This window comes from Argopecten irradians, chromosome 6, assembly GCF_041381155.1.
Source record: "Argopecten irradians isolate NY chromosome 6, Ai_NY, whole genome shotgun sequence".
Lineage (NCBI taxonomy): Eukaryota > Metazoa > Mollusca > Bivalvia > Pectinida > Pectinidae > Argopecten > Argopecten irradians.
This window is the reverse complement of record NC_091139.1, coordinates 33,654,016-33,676,578: the sequence shown is the minus strand read 5'-3', so window position 1 is coordinate 33,676,578 and position 22,563 is coordinate 33,654,016. Positions and strand designations below refer to the sequence as shown.

General features: G+C 34.8%; 1 protein-coding gene across 1 annotated transcript in view; it reads left to right on the top strand.

Annotated features, from left to right (window-relative positions):
* The window catches only part of LOC138325685 (nucleoprotein TPR-like), a 64,649-nt gene that overhangs the window by 28,099 nt on the left and 13,987 nt on the right, over nt 1–22,563 (top strand). The window contains 20 exon segments of the mRNA XM_069271505.1: nt 83–180; nt 535–669; nt 1,069–1,143; nt 1,804–1,881; nt 2,486–2,596; nt 3,388–3,497; nt 3,697–3,844; nt 4,201–4,338; nt 4,826–5,010; nt 7,359–7,421; nt 7,946–7,987; nt 8,507–8,548; nt 8,760–8,801; nt 9,245–9,323; nt 9,699–9,953; nt 10,389–10,608; nt 10,954–11,111; nt 11,259–11,362; nt 11,784–12,013; nt 12,403–12,492. Coding sequence (XP_069127606.1) covers nt 83–180; nt 535–669; nt 1,069–1,143; nt 1,804–1,881; nt 2,486–2,596; nt 3,388–3,497; nt 3,697–3,844; nt 4,201–4,338; nt 4,826–5,010; nt 7,359–7,421; nt 7,946–7,987; nt 8,507–8,548; nt 8,760–8,801; nt 9,245–9,323; nt 9,699–9,953; nt 10,389–10,608; nt 10,954–11,111; nt 11,259–11,362; nt 11,784–12,013; nt 12,403–12,492 — 2,403 coding nt within the window.

Sequence of the window (22,563 nt, the reverse complement as noted above, 5' to 3'; positions counted from 1 at the left end):
TCTTAATTAGAAATTTTGTTGCTGAAGTTTTGTATGTTACAATGTCAGATGTGTTATTTATGATTTCTGTCCTGTTTAACAGCAAAGAAACATGCAGAAAAGAGGACAGACGATTTGGAAAAAGAACACCAAGCTCTACTCAACGAGAACATCCGTGTATCGGAGGAAAGCCACGAACTGGTCAGTAATAAAGAATTTATTATTTACAAACCAAAAGTTTTGTTTGTTACATACAGCGACCAATCCATTCATATCTGGTATATATGTAAACCTTGCATTTAGCTTTTGAAATATAAATATGATTGTCAACAAATATTTGGTATCAGTTCTGATGTAGTTTAATGAGTTTAGAAATGGGATATTTACTATTACCATCTGAATGGGTTAATAAATCCTCATATTCACATGAAAACGGGTAGATAACGGGATACTATCAAAATTAAATCTAAAGTTCCAATAAATCATTTTGAATGTGAATTTTTAATTTTCATTCATGTTTGAATTACTGTTTATAAGAATCTGTTTGTTGTTTAGAATGCTGATCTGAGGAAGCAGCTGGCTCGTCTACAGAATGAACTACAAGAAGCTGTACAACGACGAGAGGAAGCCATTGCCAAGGAGGAGAAGGCAATACAGGAGAATCGTTCACAAACGAACCTGGCCTCGGAGGTCAGTATGATCAACATGGGTTATGGTCTAGCCATCAAAATATGTCAGAAGTGTTTAAGTAGAATGTGTAAATATTTTACTGCAGGTAAAAATGTGTTGTTTGTTATCTGTGGGCATTAGAATGATAATTAATTTTTCAACAATTTAGCTACTGTTGTATTGTATAAATGTAGTGTGAAATATGCTGTGGGTAGATTATCAATCCACAAATTTTGTTACCACATGAATATTAATGCTTATATTTCGAAAATACAATGAACAATAAAGTATATGCTTGATTTCATCTTTATGAGACAAATGATGTAATGGATGGCATTTGTAATAAGATTTGTATGAAAGATATGGTTACATGTTTAACCAGGAGAAAATCTTATACAGGAGTAAGTTTTTATATTTTAGGTCCAGGACAAGTACCAGAGAGAATTAATATTACACGCAGCTGATGTTGAGGCCCTGACAGCCATCAAAAAACAGGTAGGACCTGATGACTGTTCAAAAACAGTCATTCACAGCAGTAACTCTGTCAGTTATGAAACAGGACAGTCCAGTCAGAATTCTTAATCCACTTGACCCTAGGTCATCTTGGTCATTTTTGTATTTTCAGTTTCCTGTGACATTCATTTAATTATCACCAACACTTACTTCAAACCTGCCTAAGCAACCATGTTTGAACAACTAGCTTATCTAGGCCAGTTTGTATCTGGGAATATCAAATGACCAATTTCAATACAATTTGACCTGTGTACAAAGACCATTAGGCAATAAATACCAGTATTTTGTCCCTTGGATCGTCTATATAGACAAGTTTGACTAGCCTCAGATTTATTACATTCGCAGGTATTCGGCCTCGTTGAAAGTCAGGGGACTTGTAGAGAGGCATTGATGAGGCTCTGTGTTTACTATGTCAGATAGGGGTCTTTTAACCCTTCCCTACACCGACTAGAATTTGAATTCTGGTTGCATGCGCAGTTAAAATCGTATTATTTACAAGTTAAAGTGCTAAAAAAAAGTAGTTGGTGGAGCCTGGATAATATAGAATTTGGTTTTCTCTTGTGGTACATGGTAGAAGTTTCTGAAATTTGTACACTGTTCCAGTCATTATAAGATTCCACTTAAAATAAAAATGTTTTTCAGATGGAGGAATATAATGAAAAGTTTGCTACAGAACAGGAATGTCGTATCAAAGCCGAAAAAGTGCTGGAGGAGTCCAAGGTAAAAATTACTGTAATTATAGTATGGTATCCAGGCGTTGAGTCAAAGTTAGTTGATTATCGTAATAACTCAGTAAAATCTGCGTCCAATTACAAAATTAAGTATCAAATTGGTTAAAACCAAATATAAAGTTATTAATGTATTCCATTTGAAGAACTCATGTTCTAACATATTAACTGTATTCAATTCAGGTCATTATGATTGGTACATATACAGTGTAACTTGTGTAAACCAGATATCCCTGGGACCAGCATACCTGGCTGGTGTATCTAGGTTTGCGAATTATGCAGGTTTTAGTCTATAAATTTAGAAAGAATATGCCATACGATGCAACTATGCCAGAGTACACAGGGTTCTGTGTTAGACATGGTTCAGTTTAGACAGGTTAGACTGTATAGTGTTACCATGTCTGTTCCATGGGTCGGTTTAGACAGGTTAGACTCTATAATGTTACCATGTCTGTTCCATCTGGTCTCGTTATGTCGTGTCCCATTCTAGATTTAACATGAAGAGTTGAAGACAGCGACCTAAATAAACGTCTTAATAACATTTCTTTTTTACAATATGCTAAAACAAAAGACAACATACTTTTCTGGTTTAACAGGGATCTTGGCTTGAGCAGGAGAAAATGATCAAAAATGAGAATACACGACTTCAGAAGAGGGTCCAAGACTTGGCACAACAGAACAATCTTTTACATCAGCAGATCGAGAAGGTAAGTCCTGCATAGCGTCACACTGATCACTCAAAAATATCCCTTGACCAAACCTATAGAGAAAAGATATAAGACTTGTGTTTTGTTTTATGATGATATTAACTAGATGTCTCAGAAGTGACAAAGGATTACAATTTTATGACTCTTGTCCTATCCAGGCCTCAAACTCATGATCTACAGCACACAATTCCTAGCCAAACATATCATTGTACCATATCCATTTCCTCATAGAAGAATGCTTCATTGGTGAAGTGAATTGAAGTGATACCCTGCATGTTCAAAGTGACAAATTGTCAATAACACTTTAAATACATAAGTTTTCAAGATATTAATATGATGTTTTTTTAGTACAATTGTCTCCACCTTCCTGTAAATAATTAAACATGTTGTTTACCAGTTTATCGATGTCTGTGTTATCGCAAGTCCACTGTTAATGATAATATGAACTGTAACACTTGGTTTTCAAGATATTAGAATGATGTTGATTTAGTACAGTTAGCCCCATTCTGGCAGTTTTTGTGATGTCATATATTGAAGGGACTGGTATGACATCACAAACTTCGAAGGTAGGACTTATCGTTCTCAAACAATATCATTTTAGTATCTGGAAACTGCCATGTTGATGAATAAAATTTACTATATTAGTTTTGATGAACAAAATTGGACGTGCTTGGATTTTACCTATATATTGATTGAACTCTAATAAAGGTCATGCAGAAAATTGATTTTATCGTAGAGTCCTATGCATTTAGGAGATATTTCTTCTAACAGAATTTGGTTGTTTTCTTCAGATGAGTCGGGATGTTGTGGCTGTACAACAGGCTGTCGCCCATAACGAGTCGTTTTCATCAAGTACTGAAGACACTACAAAGTCATCAGAACAACTGTTGGAAGTGGTTAAGTAAGTGCTAGAAGTATTGCAGAGGCGTACATTGTTGTAATGTACTAGAAAATAAAATAGATGATATGTTTTGTGGAAAAAATTTGTAGAAAATTTTTGTTGTGAGAAATTAAGGATACAAAATTTTAAGATTGCAGTTTGATCAGTGCAGATAAACCACACAGGGCTATATCAAAATCATGATTTTATTTTTCTTCAGATTTTTACGTCGTGAAAAGGAGATAGCAGAGACTAAACTTGAGATTGTACAGTCGGAGTCCAAGACGGTTCGCCAGCAGCTGGAGCGTGTACAGCGGTCCCTGGAGGAAGCTAACGAAGCGATGCGAGAGGAGAGAGAACATTCTCAGGTGAGACACTCATGGCCTCACTTCATAACACTCACATACTTAATCTTTGCGTTCATTGCATCCGTTAAAACATTTATTGAAAGTTCTGCTTTTTAAATTATAAATTAAGCTCCTTATTCCTTGAATTTATAAATGTTAATAACTTTATAATGACTCTAATCAAAATTCAGAATTTTCGTATGAAGTATTAAGAATACAGTAATCTAGCTTAGCATATAAATGTTCTTAAACATATTTAGAATTTGGTTAACTTACATATTTTATTGCGAAGAATTTAGTAAACTGCCATATTTTATTTATCTAGTTTGCCTTGAGGATCAATTGTTCTTCACTAATCAGTCATTTTTTTGTTTCAGACGAACCTACAGACGGCAGCTCAACATGCCGAGTTGATGAGAAAGGTTGAGAATCTTAACCTTTTGACTGACAGTAACCGATTACTGAGGGATGAAAAAAATAAACTGGAGCAGCAGGTCGCCACCCTAGAGGCCAAGGTAGGGTACCCTGTATTAAGTGGTGTGAAGTAACTGGACCAGCCTCGATACTCCAGGGGTTACTATCACTATTATTTTAACACTCCAGGACTGTGTTAAAGTAAAACCAAAGGCATTTTAGGAGAAAAATATGACCAATCACAGGTCCATAGAGACTACTTTTAGAAAACACAAAGAACAGTTTAAAGCCACACAGTATACTATTATTCAGTTATTTTGATGTACCTCAAACGATCAAACAAGCTGTCTCATTTGTTGTCACACACAGCACCTCCAGGTTTGCTATGACGGATAAAAAGCTATCTTGGATTTTGACAATTGAAATTTGTTATTGCTCCTTCTCTGAAATTACTGAATAAATCATTCTCAAATCTCATAATGAAGTGGGTTGCCTTTAATCCCTAATTGTGTGTGTATTGCATGTTGGAATTGGAAAAGAAATCTTAACCAATACTTAATAACTGCTGACATGACAACCTTTCTTTAGATGGTTACCCTGGAGCAGAGCATTGACCCCTTACAGACAAGTGTGAGAGACTCGCAGTCCCATCGTGATGCCCTGGGGGCAGAGCGAGACGCTCTGAGGAGTGAGGTCGAGAGATGGAAGTCTCGTACAAACCACTTGATAGAGCAGGCCAACAGGACAGATCCAGAGGAGCACAGAAAACTCATGTATGTATATGTCCACTCCTTACCAGATATTTCATGTGACATGTATGTATATGTCCACTCCTTACCAGATATTTCATGTGACATGTATGTATATGTCCAATCCTTTCCAGATATGCCATGTGTCTTGTATGCAAGCACAGGGACCTGGCACGATTTTTTTAAACTAACAGTATACATATATACATATTATAGTACCAAGGGTATGAACTCGGCAGTCGAGCAAAGCGGCCTATTTTATCTTTCCATTGAATGCTCGATGAATAAAATTGGCCAAGTATTGACAAAGTTGTGGCTTGATGAATCGAGAAATTTACGAAAAATATGCTAGGTAGACATTTCCCTGTCTTGTCGAAATGTCGTCTCGGCTCTAATGGGCACCTCAAAAACCAAGCCATAATCACAAAATCTACGCTTGTGGTGGTAAACAGTACCCATAACTGTGTTCATCCACAATCTCCTTTGGAGGTGTCATGACCCGTACTTTGTAGAAACTCCATTTAACATCATGTAGCTCTCTTACTTTAACCGTCACCGCCATGTTCATTTTTCTCTCGGAACGCTTCTCGACTTTACATATCGTGACTACATTATGCAAATCATGTAATGTTGTGCTTGTGGGTAAATTATTATCTTTGTTTTCATGATAATTTAATTTTGCAATTTACAGTTTTATTGTACTTGAAGTTGAAACTTACTTGGCAATTTAATTTTCTGAATTCTAATGGCACACAAAAGTCATTTGGTTTATACCGTAAAAACTTGTGTAATTTGCGCACTTTTTCTGTGCAAAAATAAAATTTGAAGTTGGGGTGCGCAAATTATATTGATAGAGGAGATTTAAAAATTTTACGGGGAAAAAATCTGTCCATTCTGAGGGGCTGACGATCTATGAATGTTGAGGTACCGCTCTGTGTATGGTAGCCATTTTATATGATAAAAGGTATTAAAGATTGTAAAAACAATGCCTCACCTATTAAAGTGGATTATCTAAGGCTAATTAAAGTGTTAAGTTATGATCACATTGTCTTGTTTCCATTTGCCCTGAGAATTCAATGGCGACTGACAGAGAGCATGGCTTCTACTGACAGCAAGAGATGTATACCCTGTGCACCTCGTAGTATAATGGGACAGCCACAATCAGTGACTTTGGCCGGGTCAATCTAGTTCACCTGTATTTTTTTAGGGGAGAGAGGCTGTAGAGAAAGTCTGTAGAGAGTGTGTGTGTATACACAAACATAAGTATACCCCAGCTGCAAGCCGTGTGCAAAAAGTCAAAACACATGTGGGATTTATAAGATGCCTAAAATGACCTATATTTGACTTTTAATAAGTGGTTTGCAATTTTATTACTGCAGAATTAACAAGCTACAAGGTTAGTGACATATTCAACCATATTGATAAATATAATTAGCCATCAGCTTTGCACATTAAACCTTACGTAGGGCCCAGCTGAAGGCCGTGTGCAAAAAGTCAAAACACATGTGGGATTTATAAGATGCCTAAACTGACCTATATTTAGGACTTTAATAAGTGGTTTGCAATTTTATTACTGCTGAATTAAACAAGCTACAAGGTTAGTGACATATTGAACCGTATTTATAAATATTATTAGCCATCATCTTGGATCTGGTACCGTACAGGTAGTGAGTTTACTCGCAATGTGATTGTTGCAAGCTAACATACGTATCTGCTAGCCGATTGCTGTTGATTGTTAATGATCTCAAACACACTAATTACTTATTGTGACAATTTTAAACAAATAGATTCAAATCTTTTTAAATGTTCCTGATTACTATTCATGTGTAATATCTCAAAACATTGACATGTGCACGGAGTACGGCGGACCGGACCGCCGATGTTTTAGACAAGATATTTTAGTTTCAGGTTAAGGTGGCCAATAAAAGAAAACAAACACGATGCGGTTTTAATATGTTATTTCTTCTTAATACAACACTTCTTTGTGCAAGTTGTCAAGCATTTCAGGGGAATATTTTGCATTGAAATTGTCACCTTCATACATCGATTTTGGGACTCCCTGGACATCGTTTTTCCCCAAAATTTTTGATGCGCAAAATATACTGATAGTAGATTTTTTTCAGCATTTTCAGCCCTAAAAAGTACCTGCGCAAATTACACTGGTGCGCAAATAATACAAGTTTTTACGGTAGTATCATGCATGTAACTGTAAATACTATTTGATATAAGATGATAATTTTAGAGTTTTGGTATGAAGGTTAAATGCATAAATTTGCTTGTGCTATAAATGATTTAGATGGCTTGTAAATTTATTCCTATTGAAACTTTTAAGATATATAAAGATCTCATGATTTGTGTTGATCTGTTTACAGTCAGGAAAAGGAAACTAGTAGGAAGGAGGTGATTAGACTGACTGAAGAGAACCATAGAACAAGGTCAGACACAAATCAGACCACATTACACAAACTATCAATATTTTTACACTGGTACTTTTGACTTTGTACAAGTAACTTTACTTTTTAATGCTTTTTGAGGTTCATTGATCATATTTTGTTGTAGATGACACAATTCTAAATGTAATCTTGGGATCTTCTACCTGTTGGGACTTTGATTTGTCAAATACCATGCTATAAGTTTTATTGACAATTAACTGTTAAGGTCCTTCAGACTAACTGTCAGTTATGGTCAAATTTAAAAAACTGTCAGAATCTCATACACAGGATTCTGCCATCAGCCACTGCTTGCCAAGGGATTTATTGTGTTCAGTTTTATTATAATGTTTGATTCCTTTGTCTTTTTGTATTTTCTATTGTTATTTCTATATCATGTGTTTGTTTTATGTGTATCAAGATAAAAGGACTATCTATTTTGTCTAGGTACACTTTGTGATTTCTTCCTAGCCCCATAATCTGATTTGTGCACACAGAATGACTTACCTTTTACTATTGTTATCTTACAGAGCTGAAGTATCCAGACTCACAAACAGTCTCACTATGTCACAGTAAGTTTACTTACAACTAAGAATACAAATATTATGTAAAGAGGGATATCCGAAAACAGATGACTAAGTGGCTTTTGTGTCATGACACTATGTCACACACAAGCTCTCCACATCTAGGTTGATAATTTGAAAGTTATCCTTCTCCTACTGAGTTTGACATATTCTAGAATGATCCTAGCTGTCAATATGATGTAAAACTGAATTAAAACCTAAACCTGATAAACCGTCAGTGTTAGAGTTTGGATTGACAGCATGAGGCTTGCTGAATACTGACCGCCTAACTTTTATGCTAAGGTTTTGGGTACAAGTCTTTATTTACAGTTTTCCATTACCCCATATCCTCATAATTAACCAGGTATTTTCAAACTCAAGAATATATCATAATTTAAGATGTTATTTGAAATTTTGTAACATAGAAATCACAAACATTCAAAATAAAACCAAAAGATGATTGAATCACTTGCACAAAAAAATGTCAATATTGTAGCATGTGAAAAAGAGTGTGTTTTTATGTTTTAGGAGAGAATCGAATACCAGCAAGCAAGAAATAGAAAAACTGCAGTAAGTAACTTAATATTTCACGAAATATTTTTTTTTTACATTTTAAAATCTTGAACCTCCCTTTCTGCCAAGATAGATTTTCCATAGCACTGACATTTTATGGTCTGATACAATGCATCCTTATACTTCCAAATACTGTAGAATTTTACATGTTTCTTACTGTAGAATGTATAGGTTTCAGCTCATATTTCCTTTTTTGTTGTATTTATAGGAGAGAACTGAATGCAAGCAAGCAGGAAACAGAGAAATTCCAGTGAGTATATGTGTTCTATATGATTTCAATGATTATCACATATGGAGGAATATAAATAGATATGTATAATAATAGATTATAAATGGATCATGCCGTTTGAATGCATAAAATACAGTGTATAGTTTTATGCCTCTTTGTATTATACAGAGCATTGTTAGAATAAAACCTGGGCTGTTTTTTAGATGATAAGGTTTGACTGGTTGGACCTAGTTGTTCGTTTATGAGTTAAAGATGGATCTGGTGATTTTTAAATTGTTTTATTATTACTTAACAAACAGTTGAACCAGTTGTATTTTATTTCTATTTCCATTCAAACCGTTCCAGATGGTTTTATCAATATCTGTGTTCATTATTGCCACAATCTACACCATCTTTATCTTTGTTTTAATGTTTGATATTGAATTTTCAATTTAAGCATAAACTTTTTTCCTTTTTCAAAACAGGAAGGAAGTGACAGCTAAAGTGACTGAATCAGAAGCAAAGGACAATGATATTGAGGAGAAAACAAAGACTATCAACCAGGTAACAGGCTTCAGTGTGATGGCCATTTTAAGATCTGAAACTTTTTTCGTGGTGTTTGATTCTGCGAGTTCATTATTTCGCAGTCTTACCTTTGCAGCCATATCAGTTGTAGATATTTAAATGTCCAAAAAGTCTTTCAAGAAATAATTCCATATGGCAGTTATGAATTTCTATTTTCACAAAATGGGACGGATTTTAATTTTCTATTGACTCTCTTTTAAAATTGATATAAAACATTATATATCATGGGAAATATAGTGATTGATATATTCTTTTTGAATTTGTTCGAAAAATTTTTATTATTTTTTTGAAATACTGATAGATCAATAAAGATATATAGAGCTTCTCTATGTTGAATTGTTTGTGTGTTTACAGCTGAAGAAAATCGGACGTAAATACAAGGAGCAGGCAGAGGCGGTACGTAAGGAGTTTGATGACTTCCAGGCCCAGCAGGCGGCCAAGAATCAGGAACCAGCTCCCCCCAGTACCGAGGCCATTGAACAGGCTGTGGCACCTGTCCAGGAGAAGCTCACAGCCATAGAGAAGGAGAGAGACGAGTTAAAACAGAAGTTAGAGCAGACGGCAAACGAGGCCAATACAACAAAGGAACAGTCCTCAAAACTTCAACAGGTCTGGGTCACTCTTTTTTGAGATCAAATATATAATGTAGGAAGTCCTGTCACGCACCTGTAACAAATTAGGGTGCAAGCACCAATATGACTGTGAGAGCCTTTGATTGGTCAAAAGTATGTCCATCAAACTTTTTTCTATGTGGTTTAGGAAACTTTGAGAAAAGAGATGATGTATTTCAACTCATTTGAAGGAAAAATACTAATCTATGAATGAAAATGGCTTCCAAACAGGTGTTTGCGTCTCTTATGATGTTTCTTGCAATCTCGATATCTGTGGTTAGTTTGTAACTACCCCCTTAGTTTTTCTAAGGTAATTTTGTATTCTTTACATTAATTTTTTACCATGGTAGCATTTTACCCTGTCACTTCTGATAACCTTGGAAACCATGACATCTTTCATCAGTGTACAGAAACCAAACCATGTATGTTTTAGGAGCTGACACAAAGTCAAGAGGAGACAACTAAAGTCAAGGAAGAAAATGTGGAGTATGAAAAGAAACTAAACCAGTCACGAAATGTCTTACAAGCAGCAAAGAAAAAGATTGGTTCACAAAATGAACATATAGAAAAAGTTACAGCGGAAGTGAACGATCTCAAACAGAAACTGTCAGCAGCTGAAAAACAGAAAATGTCAGCATCAGAAAGATTAAAAGGTAGTTATTGCTTGTTGAAACATTTTGTGTGTGTTGAAAACTTTTATTTCAAACTACAGGATGGATAGAACAGAAATTGATGGCTGTGACACTTGGATGATGTTCCACTATGATCTCTTAAATTTTTTATGTAGTAGAAGTTTGATATCATATCTATGGTTAATTCAAGATTTGATCTCAATATCATTTATGATATTAAAATTTGATTTCAAACTCAATGGTTAAATGAAGTTTATTTTCAAATTCATTGTTGATATGGAACATTAATTTTTTAAACTCTTTCATGATGTTGAATTTTGTTTTCAAACTTGTTGGTGACTTTGAAGCTTGATTTCAAACTCTCAGGTGATGTAGAACAGAGAGTGTTAGCAGTACGCTCAGAAATGGAGGAAAAACTCACCAAAATGGAGAACGAACTGTCAGAAATGAAAGCAATGAAAGAGTCAGAGCTTCAGTCGGTCATACAGCGGGCACAGGAAGAAAATGCTGAATTGCAAAACAAAGTAAGTACATGTAACATTAAATGTTCCAGTCGATTAAAACATTTGAGAGTGGCTGTGTTAACTGCTGTGGAATTTTGTTATTATGAAGTAATGCTGTAGTATCTTTTGAGTATGGTACTTGTACATTTATCATTTATTATTTGACAGATACAACAACTACTGAAACAGATGGAGTCTCAGCAGACTAAATCTGTACCACCACAGCCTCAAGTAGCCAGGCCGTCGGCCGCGGTCACAGTGGAGCGTGTCAGGTAAGTAGAGAAATCTCAGTGGAGTGTGTCAGGTAAGTCATCTCATTGGTGACAAGATTCTGTTTTGTCTACATCATGTAAGACTGAAAGCTATTTTATATATTCATAAGAAATTATGAGATTGAAAACAATTTAGTGATAGCAGATCAATGATAGAATTGTACAAAAGAGGCACAAGATGTTATTAAATTAGACACCACCATAGAGATGTTTTGTCCTTTAAGGATCCATCAATAAAGTTGAGGACCTAAGTAGTAATAGTGGGAGATGATTTAAATGAAAACTTGAAATTGAAATAGACAGAAAAAAATCATCTGTGAACATTTCTACCCATGGATATGTATCAAAGAGAAAACAGCAAAGTTTAAAGTAATCTAATAAATTTTGATTTCATTTAGTTAATCAGAGTCTTTCTCTTTAGTGCGCCTACCTCTGAGGCACCAAAGACGGCTAACATCCGGCCCATGGCTTCCCCCGTACCTGTCACACCACGAACACAACCTGCTCAGATACAGCCACAGTCTGCTGCCACCAAAGCCACAGCCAGTATAAGACCGATGGCCATCGCCCCGACAACAGTGGCACCAAGTAGTGGTCCTACACCAACGGCTACTGTCATGCCAACCACTGTATCAGTGCAGGAAAATCAAGGTAGGTTCAGCGTTAAGTGTATAAATGGTATTATTTTATATTGAATGATTGATTTTTTCCAAAGTAAGACACTAGTAAAATTTTGAATTCTTGTTTAGCTATATGTGTATTACATGATTATATCAGAGATATTTTTGCACTCATTAAAACAGAATAACTGTAAACACACTTATTTTAGCAGTAGTTTATCATTTCGTGCTGTCAGTGAGGTGTTATCCATGTACAGCGGTAAGATATGTAAAAGGTTATGTCTGATATTGAATCAATGAATTGCGTTAACATGTCAGTGATAATCAATTTAAATCCACAGTTTTTTCACATTGCATTAAAATAAGTATGTTTAAAGTATATGATTGCTGATGATAACCTTGTCCTTTTTGTTCCAACAGAGAGCTCCCAAGTGTCTCAACTGTCTCCTGCCCTGGCCCGCCCCACTCAACATGTACAGCGGGTCACCCCACAGGTGGAAACTGGTACAGGTAAGTCATGATATCTCTCAGGACACCAGAGGGTCAGACCTCAGGTGGAAACTGGTTCAGGTAAGTCATGGTATCTTTCAGGAAATCAGAGGGTAAGACCTCAGGTGGAAACTGGTACATCTTTCAAGACATCAGAGGGTCAAACCTCAGGTGGAGGGTCAAACCTCAGGTGGAAACTGGCACAGGTAAGTCATAATATCTCTCAGGACATCGGAGGGTCAAACCTCAGGTAGAAACTGGTACAGGTAAGTCATGATATCTCTCAGGACATCAGAGGGTCAAACCTCAGGTGGAAACTGGTACAGGTAAGTCATGATATCTCTCAGGACATCAGAGGGTCAAACCTCAGATAGAAACTGGTACAGGTAAGTCATGATATCTCTCAGAACATCAGAGGGTCAGACCTCAGGTGGAAACTGGTACAGGTAAGTCATGATATCTCTCAGGACATCAGAGGGTCAAACCTCAGATAGAAACGGGTACAGGTAAGTCATGATATCTCTCAGGACATCAGAGGGTCAGACCTCTGGTAGAAACGGGTACAGGTAAGTCATGATATCTCTCAGAACATCAGAGGGTCAGACCTCAGGTGGAAACTGGTACAGGTAAGTCATGATATCTCTCAGGATATCAGAGGGTAAGCCTCAGGTAGAAACTGGTACAGATAAATCATGATACCGTATTCGACCCAAAAAGCACCCAGGGTGCTTAAAAAAACAGATAAAAATGAAAAGGTGCTAATAAGTCAAAATTTTTGCAAATCTATACCGTCTTATGTAATTTTGGTTCTTATTTATGCATAGGCAATTGAAATTGGGGCCTCAAAAAGGGGGAGGGGCGCTTATAGGGACATGGGCGCTTATTGGGTCGAATACGGTATCTCTCAGGACATCAGAGGGTCAAACCTTGGGTAGAAAATGGTACAGGTAAGTCATGATATCTCTCAGGACATCGGAGGGTCAAACCTCAGGTTGAAACTGGTACAGGTAACAGGGTTGGGGTAATTAAAAATGTAATTGTAATTAATTGCAATTAATTACATTTTTTCAAGTAATTGAAAGTAATTTGTAATTAAGAAATATTTCAATTACATGTAATTGTAATTGTAATTTATTACATTATAAAAATGTGTAATTAACAATTACATTTCAATTACTTTTCAATTACATTTATATATTTACTAATGTCTAAATAATTACCAAGATTAATGAATGTATGACATTTATTTGGCTATGTAGAAATTTAAACAGGTAACATATGTGAGACCTGTTTTACCTGTAGTTTACCCCTCAAGCAATATACAAGCTAGGTGTGAGGTGTGAAGTTGTGAACACAAAGCCTGTGATTACAACTCACAAAGGTCTTGCTTATATAACACCTGTTGATCACCTAATTAGCAAATCTAATGAAGGCAAAAATATAGATGATAGCTCAGATTTGTCTTCACTGCCCCTGCCAAGAAAATTTTAACAGAAGACTTTAGTGAAGATTGCAGAGAAATATTGTGACCCATTAAAGTTCTGGAAAGATTATTCTTGCAAATTTCTAAATTCGTCTTTTTTAGCTAGCAACTACTTAGCTATACCAGCCACTTCAGCTCCAGTAGAGAGATTGTTTACACTGGTAACCCAAAATGTGTTAATCTTGCCGAAACTTGTTAGAATAACGGCAGAATACTTAATTTTTAACAAGTTTCGGCAGGATTAACATATGTGCTTTTTTATTCAGTATTAACCCTTTATATTAAGACTTTTCCTCAGAATTCCAATTCGATCAATAAAATTAAGTATTTCTGCCGTAAAATTAAGTATTTTTTCTGTCCGCCGTGGATCGTGACGGCTGACGGCCGAATAACAGAGGGTATCAGTCACAATTACCCAACTTCGTTACGTGCACGGCTATTTATTGCTACATTGTCGGAGGTTGGGAATCGACAAACTTTTCCGATGCGACGGTGAAATTAACAGATTCGGCGATAGAATTAAGAGTTTCTGCGTTTATATTCAATGTTTCTGCGTTTATATTCAATGTTTCTGCGCTAATATTAACACATTTCGTCGCTTACATCGAGCGGGCGCGCCGAGCCGTGACGGCCGAGCACACGGCTTACACAGGTAAACTTTACCTTGTGAAACGAGACTTACAGTACGTACAGCTGCCAGCCGATTGTACCTGTAAAATAATTATGTTTACAATTCTCTTTTCCCCTTTAAAATACATATATCCTCATTATCCTATTCTCCTATCTTTTGATGTTTTCTTTCCCGCGTCTCGTCATTTGAGCTATGCATTTTGCACCTTTTTTCGGAAGAGTTCCGATACGAGCGGTAACAAATGAATTACTGTCTAGGTTATGTGTAAAATATATGTGTATATACACGGGGATTCACTATGACAAACAAATTATGTGTTTGATTATGTGCAATTACATGTATGTATATTCTTCTCACAAATTTGAATTGTTGACGATATTTAAATAAGATCGTTTTCCATAAAATAAATAAATATTTGTTATTTACAGACGTTTTGAAAGATATTTTGCTGTTGCCTTTAATTGTAAAATGCTGATTAAGTGTTATACATAATGATCTGCTTTTCAGGTTTGCTGAATTGATTTGATATACATTAAACGACCGATATCATATTCTGGTAATATTTGATGTACTTTGTGGCACGTAATTCCAGTATTTATTTATTTCTGCGTTTATATTCAATGTTTCTGCGTTTATATTCAATGTTTCTGCGCTAATATTAACACATTTCGTAGATTAATTACATCGAGCGGGCGCGCCGAGCCGTGACGGCCGAGCACACGGCTTACACGGGTAAACTTTACCTTGTGAAACGAGACTTACAGTACGTACAGCCGCCAGCCGATTGTACCTGAAAAACAATTATGTTTACAATTCTCTTTTCAATTCATTTTATTCCGTGGACCTTACGGTCCATAAGTACAAATTACATCATGTAAAATATACAATTGATATAACAAATGAGATGGAGAGTGATTCATATAATAGATAATAAATTTCCAGCCAAATGTCTCAACTTTTTAACTTTTCTGACCTTTTCTTAATAGCAAAATGAATAAATTTACCAGTATTTTGTAATTCTTTAACGTTGTTAACGCTTAATAATTTAACTAATTTAAAAACACTTGGTCTTCTGTAATAATATTTCTTAATATACTTTTGGCGTAAATCAACATAAAATGGACATTGTAATAGAAAGTGATATTCATCTTCAAGTTCATTTAAATCACAACATGTACACAATCTATTCTCTCGTGGCATATTTTGTTTTCTACCCTTTTCAATATTCAGATTGTGTGCCGAAATTCTTATTTTGGTTAAACATTTTTTATATACAGTGTCAATAGGCTTTCTTAAATAAAATTGTAAACAAAAATTATCATATAAATGTTTATACAGTATACCTCGTGATGTATTACTTATATTGTTGATAACCTCTTGTCTATATACCTCATTAATTCTATTTTCAATAATATTAAATGTATAACAGTCTACGTATCTATCATTCCAGAGGTATGCTAATCCAATTTTTGCTAGTTCATTTTTAATGTTAATTGACCATTCATGTCTTTGCTAATTAGTCAGTGTTATGGTAAAGGATTTTACTACTACCCTAATTACGAGGCCATGCCCAGGCCTATGTTATTACAACGAAGCGAACTTAGCTTGGTCATGTATGATTTCTTTTGTGTCGTCAAAGAGAGGTACTCTGGATACGACCATAAGGAGAGTAGTATAGGGAGCTGTATTCATCGATTGGTTAAATGATAAAACGTGTACATTTCTTCATATTCCAGTTTACACATAATGGTAGTGAGGTTTCAACGAATTTTTTAAAATCATTATTTCTTTGTCGATTAACTTATTGAATCTGAAACTTAACGACATACATTAATTTTTTATACGTTTCTGATTCAGTATGCATTTTTATACTCGTGACGTCGTTACACCTAAAAATATCTTTAAAAGGGTTTTTTCCTAATATTACTATCACTGGGCAATATTAAAAACGTCTTTAAAAGCAACTGGTTAGCTGGGGATATTTGTTAGATCTATGTACAACTCGTTATAGGAAATGACATCGGGATATACCGGTGTCTGTATTAATCATCATATCTTATTTCTAAAAATGAGACACAAAAGTGAAAATAATATTGGTTTGAATAGATATCCTGATGAACCGTCATGGCAAGAATCGAATAAAGCACTAATAAGAAGGTCACATAATAACAGAATTTTCATACAATTTACAGTTTAAGAGCACACCTTTCGAAACCCAGTTACTGGGAGTTATAGCTGGCATGTTATTTATTAGACCATAAAATACACATTTACATGGAATATTGTGTCAATACAAACCGACCAACGGCTAGCAATTTTTTCAAGGCTATATTTAGTGCGTGACGTAATCGATACACAACGTCACTATGATAAACATAAAATATCATATGAACGATCACTGTGCTATACATTTGTTAAAAATTATATACTCAAAATGCTAATCAACGAAAGACAGAGACTAGATTGTCAGTGAAGTTCGGGAAGACCCTTTTTAACCCAGTACACTTTAATGGGGGTTTACAAAGAATGAACTTTACAAAAAAAAACTTATTGCCAGTATATGTTCTTCTCTCTCTGTCAGGTGAATTATATTACCTGTACATTTACTTCGCTATAGATACACCTCTCAGGTGTACTGTGTACCGCACACGTGTCATCCGACTAATTAACTCCACAGATAACGGACGCCGTGGACAAATTTAGCTATATTGCTTGGGGCCATCCTGACACCACGAGTAGGAGCTAGCTAGCGGTACCCTGCGGGGTTACGAAGGGGATGCGTATGCATTTTGGGGAGCTCGAAGTGAGAAAAATGGCCGACGATAGTTGTATACACTTTTTCAATGCGATCATATGTGTATGATTTTTAACACCAGAAACACAGTCATACAGCTACCTAATAATTTAATGAGACCATAGTATATATAGTTTCATATGTAGTGTATGTCTAATTTCTGTGAGCACTTTTTCACACCGCGGTCGCTTATAATAAGATGATTATGATACTAAGGATTTTTGTCTAAAATACATCCTTGATGATACCAAGGACGTATGTGAGGTGAAAAAGTCACGCTGGGTTTTGGGCAAGTACGACGTAGGAGCTTTTGCGTTTGTGTACTGACCGTGACGTTGGGCGACGACTGATTTTCCGTTAATATCCGCCGGCGCAGCCTTTGATGTAGCTTGTGGGTGCGAGGGTTACCGTCTTACTTTCTGAAGCGTCATTTCATGAGTTGTTTTTTTTAACAAAAATTTAAGACATATCTTCTAAATCTTCCGTCCTTAAAGCAAGTACTAAACGTTGTGAAATTTTATTAACTTTACATTGGTGTTTCGTTGGACTCGATTTCCAAGTTCGTCTAGCCAAGGATTTATAAGTGAGACTCATATACGTCCTTGGTCTAGCGTTACGCGTGGTGTTTAGTAGGGTAAAGAGACAGTTCTCACTTATAAATCCTTGATGATACTTTTGACGATGTTGGGATACAAAATGGGGTGGTTTCAGTACCAAGTATTTATGAATTGGCATATATAATACATTCACTTGACTTTATATATATATAATCATTGACACACACGCCATATTGCAAGTCAGCACTTTTAGGAGATTCATGTAACAGTACATCCGGGTACTCGGTAATCTGTACACATTTACATTTTTATTATGATAAAATGGTGCGTTAGTCCGATAACTATTAGGCCTAAATCAAGTTCAAAAAGTGTTAATAAAATACGGAACACGATTACATATATACAAGGATTTATAAGCATTTATAATTCCGTGATATATTTAAAGGATTTGTGTAGTCAAAAATGATAATTTTTTAGTTTATGCTGGAAATGGCTTTATTAGACCGTGTAGAAACCTCTCCGTGCCGCGCGCGACCGGAATAACCTGTAAACCGCCGATATCGAGGTCAAATTTTCTGACCGCCCGATTATGCATATTTTCTAGCCCTAAACCGTGTGACGTCACAATAGTCCGTGGCTTATTGCTGTACTTTAAACTGATGTGCTATCACTTACATCGACGGTCACAGGAAAAGCCGATCAAAGATTTTTTTTTATGATTACTTTTGAGTGAAGTTAATCGTACAATAACTTTGTCTCGAATATACTCTAATTTATGCTCTAATAGCAGGTATCTTCGTGTAATTATAAAAGAAAATCCACACAGAAATAAAAGTTTCCGATTTTTTGTCGAGGAGTTCAGCAACGAATTCGCTTTAATTAAATAATATTTTCCTGTAATCTGTATCTTTGATACATTGTGAATTGCAAAGTTTGTGACTGTAGAATGAAATTTTACGTAACAATTGAAGAAATTCTTGATTAAAGCATCAAGGATATGATGCTTGACATACGTACACACCGATGATTTATCATTACAAACATTGTGTTGTGTGTTGCTAACCGAATAAATCGAGATACATTTATTACAATACCGTAAAACGTTTCAACATGTGGTAGAAAGAATTTACTTTCGATATTATAAAAGATCTAAATATTCATATTAAGCAAAACAAACTATTTTTTCAGACCGTGCGGTCGCTTTCAATTTTTAATCGATATACTAGTAGATACACCGACATTATAGATATATAATTAGCCATGCCTTTGGTTTGATGGTTATGTAATACCTTGACCAGGATGTTATTTACCTGTACACAACGCCATTCATCGAACTCACCTGTAATTACCTGGCCGCGGGCAATTTGCTATTCGGTGGACTATATCGGGTATTTGCTATTGTCTTACTGTCAATCAGGTTAGGACATCCGTTAATTGGATTGTGATTTGAATTATGGAAACCCCGTACATCTATGCTAAAGGTTTTTTTTTATTGTCACCTCCATTTTTAGAATGAAGATGTAAAAGCAAATGGAAATAAAATATACCTGATCATACCTAGGAATATATATTACATATATATATGTCGTACACAGGTAAAACAAAAATGGAAGGTGACTTATTCAGAAACAAAAATGGTTCTAAGAACTAGTTCAACTAAAGGTTTAACCTTAAAAATTATTCCAGTCTAGACTGTAATTACGGAATCGTGGCATATAGCAATCTCCAGTAATTTTAAGGTATTAGTAAAAATTCTAAGCATGTATTTTCACCGTTTCGAATCTTAATGTACATGTATAGTCATACAAGAAGGGTTACAACATTATCACACTAAATATACTTATTTAAAGATCACTTAGTATATTTTTAAAAAAGATACAAGATATTATATCTATTTTTTAACGCCTGTATACGAATAATTTCAATTTTCATTTGAACACTGTATGTGGTTACTTTTTGGATTATACGATAAATGTTCATATATCATACTATTAAATCTCGGTATGATATACAAAACGGTCGACAATGAATATACTATTAAGGATTTTAGTATAATTTTGAAATAATGAATTTAAATCTACACTTAAACTGTAATAAAGGAACATATATCAGAAATACCATTGATGTATTTCTGCTTTTTAGTAAACGTTATGGATAAAGTTTCAAAGGCAACAATATAGATATACATATTATTTTCGGTATAAGTTCGGTACTGTAACTCCAATATCACATTTACTCAAAAACGGTGCCGTGTTTGCATCATATCATTATAGCAGAAGTTTGAATGAAATAAAAACACGGATTCTAGATATATTCATGCTAAATTTTGGGATTTTACTAGTAAAAAGATAGTGTTACATTATACTTTTATTTATTACACTGAAATTTACATCATATGCTATCTAAATCTCAGTCCAGACTGATCCGAACATCATTTTGATATCGCTATCAAATTGGACTGATTATCTAATCTAAAGTTAAATATATGCTTGTTTGAATTTTTGAAGTGGTGTAAATGGAATGATTTGAAACTGAAAATATCTACATCATAAAGCTAGAATAACCATTTACTCGAAAAACTCAAACTGTAGATCTAACGTATACGTATATATGCTGTATACATGTATAGTACTAGGCTTACCTTGCGTCACGGCTCGGCGCGCCCGCTCGATGTAAGCGACGAAATGTGTTGATATAAACGCAGAAACATTGAATATAAACGGAGAAACATTGAATATAAACGCAGAAATAAATAAATACTGGAATTACATGCAACAGAGTACAGCAAATATTACCAGAATATGATATCAGTCGTTTTATGTATATCAAATCAATTCAGCAAACCTGAAAAGCAGATCATTATGTATAACACTTAATCAGCATTTTACAATTAAAGGCAACAGCAAAATATCTTTCAAAATTTTTATTATAGTCTCCCAGACACATTTAAATGTGTTACATGGATTATAAAAATACAAGTTACATTTTTAACTGCACGTGGCAGGATGGACAATATATATCATTACCAATTACTAAAATATGGACAATTAATTTGGAAATTAATACTTATACCGTACTACTATCATAGCTTTTATTCACATCTACAAAAATACCATCATTTTTTTAATGAATAGAGACACCTTCTTCAATAATTGGATATTACAAATACCTATAAGGCCACCCATTTTATGAAGACTGGGATTACTATAATAATGCTGTGGGATATATTTAATACGTATATTTTTTATTTCTTCGTGTTTACATACAAAAAGATAGTGAAATTCATCCCCGATATTTTCATTGCATAAATGGCATACTCTTTCACGTTTCTCAACATTACACCATCTTCCAGTCTCAATTGGAATTTTTAAATTTGATGTACGGAATTTAGTTATATATACATTTCCGATAATTTTATAAGATACTTTTCAAATCCAAATTTTTTTTTATATATTAGATAAGTTTGCCCTCTTGAGGAATTTTCCACATCTGAGACCCATTTTTGTGTGAACTGATCTTGAAGGCGCTGTTTCATAAAACTTTTATAAAAACTATTAATTATTTGTATTTCATTGAGGAAGATATTTGACTGACCAGATTCATCAAAAATATTTTTAATGAAAGATCATGAAAAAAATGATGATCATAATGAAAAAAACTATCTTTAATATCGTCAACAATTCAAATTTGTGAGAAGAATATACATACATGTAATTGCACATAATCAAACACATAATTTGTTTGTCATAGTTAATCCCCGTGTATATACACATATTTTACACATAACCTAGACAGTTATTCATTTGTTACCGCTCGTATCGGAACTCTTCCGAAAAAAGGTGCAAAATGCATAGCTCAAATGACGAGACGCGGGAAAGAAAACAACAAAAGATAGGAGAATAGGATAATGAGGATATATGTATTTTTAAAGGGAAAAGAGAATTGTAAACATAATTATTTTACAGGTACAATCGGCTGTACGTATTGTAAGTCTCGTTTCACAAGGTAAAGTTTACCTGTGTAAGCCGTGTGCTCGACCGTCACGGCTCGGCGCGCCCGCTCGATGTAAGCGACGAAATGTGTTAATATTAGCGCAGAAACATTGAATATAAACGCAGAAACACTGAATATAAACGCAGAAACTCTTAATTCTATCGCCGAATCTGTTAATTTCACCGTCGCATCGGAAAAGTTTGTCGATTCCCAACCTCCGACAATGTAGCAATAAATAGCCGTGCACGTAACGAAGTTGGGTATATTGTGACTGATACCCTCTGTTATTCGGCCGTCAGCCGTCACGATCCACGGCGGACAGAAAAATACTTAATTTTACGGCAGAAATACTTAATTTTATTGATCGAATTGGAATTCTGAGGAAAAGTCTTAATATAAAGGGTTAATACTGAATAAAAAAGCACATATGTTAATCCTGCCGAAACTTGTTAAAAATTAAGTATTCTGCCGTTATTCTAACAAGTTTCGGCAAGATTAACACATTTTGGGTTACCAGTGTTAGTGTTAATTGCTGGCAAAGTATTCCGACCAGACAGATACAGACTGTCTGATGATGATTTTGAGATGCTAATGATGATAAAATGCAATAAAAAATATTAATACCTGGTACATA